The following is a 6,209-nucleotide window of genomic DNA, read 5'->3' as shown; positions in this document are numbered from 1 at the left end:
GTTTTCCAGAGTTTAAAAATCCTGGATAATTCAAGTTTCTAAATTCTGTAGAATGTCGAAGGGTGTGTTTTCACGAATGAAGGCAAATATGCATAATGTTGCAAGATCCAATCTGGGTTAGTCACTGGGACCAGAGATTTATTCAGTAAACCTCTGGTTCCTGTGACTGACCCAAATTGGATCTCACAAGTCTTTTCACACAGTTAGCTGGTAAAAGAATATATATAAATCTGAAAGCATAAGAGAGCGTTGCTTGTTGTGAAAGAATGAGATGATTAGTAAACAATGCAGTGACAGATTCATAAATCAATTTCTTGGTAGTGTCAAGAGCTGAATTTGGGAAGAATGGATTGAAGAAATGGACGTAATAGAAAGAAACTAGAGTGATGATAGAACATTTGCAGGAAATTAAAGTAGAGATGCTCAGTAGGGAGAAGGTGAAGATAGAGCTCTGAGTCATCACACAAATGAGGGGCCATGGGCGTGACCTCTCTGTCCCATCAATACTAACTGAAACCAAACATAGGAAAAGGAGAACAGCCATAAAACAGGGGCTCCTGCACCCATAAGCTATCAAAGTACAAGATAATAGGGGTTTTATCTACTAACATATAATTTCATGTTAATGGTTGTACATCATGTAGCATATGTAATAAAAACAATGCCATCCATATACCACAAAAAATATCAACAGATGCTTGATAAGAAAAATATTAATCTGAACAAGATTCCATTTATTTATCTCATAGAACAAAACAAATGTGAGTTCTTCTCCTTGGTCGTGGTATAATTTGAGATTTGAGATTTGATAGGAATTGATATATGTATGTATATATGAGATGATGAAAATATGCATCATAAAGTATAACATAATTTTTGCTATGTATGATTATATGACATTGATTGGCTTCTCAAAACTGAATCTCCTCCATAATTGCTTAGAATGCATAGATTATCCTTTATATCCTTTTTTTTTAACTACAAAAGGGATTTTTGTGTTAATCTTTTCATCTGAATGCTAAAACCATATGGCAAGGGAATACCACATTAAGATGAATGTCAGATTTTAGCTGAGCTCACAGCTGAACTGAATACTATCTCAGTATTTAACTCTGAGTAGGCAAAATTGAACAAAAGGTTTAAAATGAAGCTGTGATGAAGTCCTGTAAAAATTGGATTACCTAGTGTTGTTTGGATCAAGATATATAGGTAGATATGTAAGTCAGTGGGGATCCTCTTTATTGATTTCTTAAAATTATGTGACTTCATCTTATTTCCCTATAAAAAGTGTGTATAAAATGAATTTGCTGTAAATTGTAGAGAGATTTATAAATCCATTTGATTAATCTCAAAAGCAAAAGCTGTAAATTTGCCTCCCAGGATAAGTTTAACTTTTATTGAAAATAGCCACAAAATGGCATTTGGTTTTTTATTTCTAAGAAAGCTTTGGGCTGTTTTAAAAGGCAAAGAATAAATCTTAATCAATTCTCTTTGAATCTAAAGTTTGTGCTTTTGTTTTGTTTGTCTTATGGTCTGCCTGTATCTACTCACCATTCATTTTCCTGCTTCTTTTCCAGTCTGAGTGTTGACACCAGGACCTATTTCTTGTAAAGTATTTCATAATCTCTACAGCCTCAGTCTTTAACATGGCAATAGCTTCTTTGCGTCATGGAGTGACCATCGCTGGAGCTATCCTGCTGGTGACAGGAACACTGTGTTTTGCTTGGTGGAGCGACGGTGAAATGGGGGTCACGGCACCCAGCAGTGAACCCAAAGTCATGCCTCAAGGAGAAACGGAACTTATGACCAGGGCTTCCTCTTCCAGTCCTGTACTCAGATCAATCAGCTTCTTCTGTTGTGGAATTGGTGGGCTGCTTCTTCTGTTTGGACTCCTTTGGTCAGCCAATGCTGGAATAATTTCCCGGCACTACCAGTACCATTTTTCCAGCGACCTTCAGTACTCCACAGTCGAACCTCTTGAAAAGCAGACATGCAGGTTAGCAAGATCCTCGTAGCCATACCTGAGAGATCAACATAGTCCTTTTAACTTGCCCAGCAAATAATTGTCAGGAACTGTTACTTCAAGAGAAGCATCGTACAAGAGAAGAGAGGGCTAGAAGGTTAATTTGTCAGAAGTCATCTAGCCAAATGGCATTCTGAAATAGGTCTTCCTTTAAAGACTTTTATCTTGGGGTAGTCCAGCACCACATTTATTCTTGCAGACCATTAGGCCTTTCTCAACCAAAGGTCATGCTGCTGCCAAAAGAATGTCTCGGTTATAGTCTACCTCAGTTTCATGACTTATAAATGTGTTGCACATGGTTGTAAAATTCTTCAAGTTAAGCTTGACTCTGGTAACTTCCCGGAACTGTCAATATAGAAGTAGTTTGCCATTAACTTCTGGCATGTTTTTCAAATACCTAGTCTAGCCAATAGCCCTTATTCTTTGCAAACCTTACATCCAAGTTTTAACCAGCCCTAACCATGCTTAGCTTTGGAGGCAAAACAAGGATAACTAGGTGCTAAACTGCCACTGCATAATATTAAGCCAACACAGCAAGTGTTTGGACACAATAAGAATGATAGTCCAAATTTTAGGAGGCTTTCATATTGAGGCACTTTGTTTTAGTCAGAGTATCAACTTCTGCAAAACTGAACAGTAACACAATAAGGGTATTATTAGCCCATTTTAAATATGATTGTGAAACTCAAGATGGCTGAATTGTTAGAATTTTGATTCTCACAAAGAAATCTGATTCACTTGTACCCCTTTCTCCCAGGATTGGGGAAGGGTGAGATTAGAAGTGTAACTCTTATACCTAACAATAAAATTACTTTCTCCAATTAATTCTCCATACCAGACATTATGAAACAATGATTACATGCTATATGACAGCCATTTTCCCCATTTCTTCCTTTTAGTCTAGCAAGAGCCTAACTCTAGAGCTAGAGCCTAGCTCTGCCTAACTAGTCTTGTTTCATGATGATTTTAACAACCCCTATTTGTAGTTATTTCCATTTCTAAATTATTTTCCCCCTTGAAAAAGAGGAAATGAGATGAGCAAGGTTATGTGAAAGTTTTATCTGTACACAAACCGGTTGTTTAGTAAAATACAATAGAAAAAAAATGGGTTTGTTTTATTGCCCATGCAGTAAAGATTAATCAGTGGTCATACTTTTGAGTTTTGATACTGAGTGTTTGTTAAGAGTGTGGAAAAAGCTGAGGTCCATTGTGTGTGAATACCACATTAACTAACACTGAAGAAATTTGCAGCACGATCTGCTTCTTACCTTGCTTTCAGAGGCTGAATGGATGTAAGACAGCCTCAAACTGTCTTACACATTCAATCTCGGTTTTCTAATATAATATCTGTAGTGGGTAAAGGCTTTGGGGCACCCCTAGGTTAAAGGCATTATGGTTTCTGCTGGTACAGGGTGAAAACATTTTTGTTTACTTTCACATTTTCCTCACTGTCTTCAAAGCCTGGGAAGTGGTCGTGGTAGGGGTATGACTTTGATTGGGAATAGAAAGCCTAAATCCTGCCAAATGGATGCTAGTGCATTCTGTTTGGATAACCATGTTACGTGGGTAACTCCTATTCTGTTTGGATAACCATGTTACATGGGTAACTCCTATTCTGTTTGGATAACCATGTTACATGGGTGGAGCAGGAAAAAAATGGGAGTTTGGGGCTTGGCTGTGATGTGTACTGCAATTGATTGTTATGAGTCAGATTGACCTGACTAGATAATACCTCTGCCAGACTGGGATTGTTTCCCTGTATATTCTTCCTTTTTTATATATATTGCACTGAGGTTGTCAACATTTGTAAACTCCTTCAACTGCAACTTGTAATGCACCCTTAATTTTGTTTCTCCTGCTGGTGATAAGGACAGATTATTATGATTTATGGAACTTGGCTGGTGCCAGAGGATGAGAATTTCATTACAATAAGATTTTACTAATACAGTATCTGCGTATTTTTTTCATATGTGGCAGAGGAAGAACTTGAGATCTAAAAGATTTGAATTTAGGATTTTGCAAAACTGGCAGATTCATTCATCCGTATAAACCTAAAAGGAAATTTCCCTATGCTCAGCATGACTTGGCTCCAGAGATATATAACCACAATTTCAGAGCTATTTGAATATATCTCTATATTCTCCCCCTCCCCCTATCTAATCTATCAGTCTATCTATCTGTCTCTATTATCTATCTATCTATCTATCTATCTATCTATCTATCTATCTATCTATCTATCTATCTATCTATCTATCTATCTATTATCTATCTATCTATCTATTATCTATCTTCCATCCATCCATCCATCTATCTTCCATCCGTCCATCCATCCATCCATCTTCTGTCTGTCTGTCTGTCTATCTATCTATCTATCTATCTATCTATCTATCTATCTATCTATCTATCTATCTATCTATCTATCATCTAGCTATCTATCTTCCATCTGTCCATCCATCTATCTTCCATCTGTCCATCCATCATCTATCTATCTGTCTGTCTGTCTGTCTGTCTGTCTGTCTGTCTATCTATCTATCTATCTATCTATCTATCTATCTATCTATCTATCTATCTATCTATCTATCTATCTATTATCTATCTTCCATCCATCCATCCATCTATCTTCCATCCGTCCATCCATCCATCCATCTTCCATCTGTCTGTCTGTCTGTCTGTCTGTCTGTCTGTCTGTCTATCTATCTATCTATCTATCTATCTATCTATCTATCTATCTATCTATCTATCTATCATCTAGCTATCTATCTATCTTCCATCTGTCCATCCATCTATCTTCCATCTGTCCATCCATCATCTATCTATCTGTCTGTCTGTCTGTCTGTCTATCTATCTATCTATCTATCTATCTATCTATCTATCTATCTATCTATCTATCATCTATTTTATGGGACAAGTGAAGATAGATTTCCCCCCCTCTAAGCTTGTAGCTCCTCTAGAACAGATAACAGTGCTCATGTTTGTCTTGGTAAACCTTATTTTAGAATGAAATATTGGATTTTAGGACACACCCACCCCGACTGATTTTCTTTCTGGTCTTGATTCTGTTTCAGCACCTGGGAGGCCACCAGTATTCCCACTTATGAGGAGGCTTTGAATTGTCAATCGGCTGAAAATACCTCCAGTGACATGCAGTCTCAGATTTCAAAGGAGATCAGGCTGCCTTTATATCAGGTGGTGGATGAAAATCACAAAGGGCAGGGGAGCCGAAGACGCAGTTCCTCTGACGGGGTTTTGTTTCGGAACATTCCACCCAAGCCAAGCTTAGCATCACGGGATGAAGCTATCATTGTCTGCGACACTCCGCCCCCAAGCTATGAGAGCATAGGCTTGTGTGATGGATGATCCAGGCATTTTTTTTATAGCACCGTGTAGGAATTTCTGGATTGCTGTAGATATTTGTTTTCCTTCCTTAATTAATTGTGGCACATTGGGATAAAATAATTGCTGTATATATATTTTTTGTAGGAGCTTTTGCTAAATTATCCAAGAGTAGTCTCAACATTGTTTTGTAGTATGTGATTAATTATGTATCCAGTAAACCTCATGGATGTCCAGATTCTTTGGAGGTGTATCCAAAATATGAACTAAATATAACACAATTAACTTGGGGAGAACTACTTGAAAGAGCCTCATGAACAGGGCTAGAAGGAAAGTTCACAACAAATTCAGGTTAATGGTTATTGAAAAAACAAAAATGTTCTTAATAAAATCTATTATCAATTGATGATCAGCTCAACGTTATGTGCATAATGTGGCTGGATATTCTGAACATTTGCAGTAGTAGCAAAAAAATAAATAAATCTGACTTGGAAGGATTCATTTATCTGTGGCCAGAGATTGCACTGGAAAATTATAAACAGATAATAAAATGATTTTTAAACACTGACAATTTTCTTACACCTCCCTCACCTGTTTATAACACATGCCTTCTCATATAACCACTCTGAGAGAGAGCAAGAACACATGCTCTTATTGGCTTTCACTATTATATTAATTTGCCTGGGACAATGTTTTATTACTATTAAATCTAATTGTTTGGTACAATGTAACTCAGCCAGTGTTGCATATCCTATTGGTGGTGCCACTGAAGAGGTCTAAGGACTTTTCCCCATTGCTGAACTGGTGCTCTTCATTCATCTTTGAGCCAATTTAAAACTATGCCAGCATAACA

The 6,209-nt window shown here is 37.1% G+C and overlaps 1 protein-coding gene across 1 annotated transcript; it reads left to right on the top strand.

The window, feature by feature from the left end:
- Positions 1-1,542: 1,542 nt before the first annotated feature.
- Positions 1,543-5,838, top strand: TMEM61 (transmembrane protein 61). Its single transcript, XM_058178944.1, has 2 exons — positions 1,543-1,996; positions 5,089-5,838. Exons 1-2 carry the CDS (start codon positions 1,647-1,649, stop codon positions 5,378-5,380), a joined length of 642 nt encoding a protein of 213 aa, XP_058034927.1. The 5' UTR covers positions 1,543-1,646; the 3' UTR covers positions 5,381-5,838.
- The last annotated feature ends 371 nt before the right edge of the window (positions 5,839-6,209 follow it).

This window comes from Ahaetulla prasina, chromosome 3, assembly GCF_028640845.1.
Source record: "Ahaetulla prasina isolate Xishuangbanna chromosome 3, ASM2864084v1, whole genome shotgun sequence".
Classification (NCBI taxonomy): Eukaryota; Metazoa; Chordata; class Lepidosauria; order Squamata; family Colubridae; genus Ahaetulla; species Ahaetulla prasina.
The sequence above is the reverse complement of the archived record's forward strand: the minus strand, read 5'-3'. Positions and strand labels throughout refer to the sequence as shown.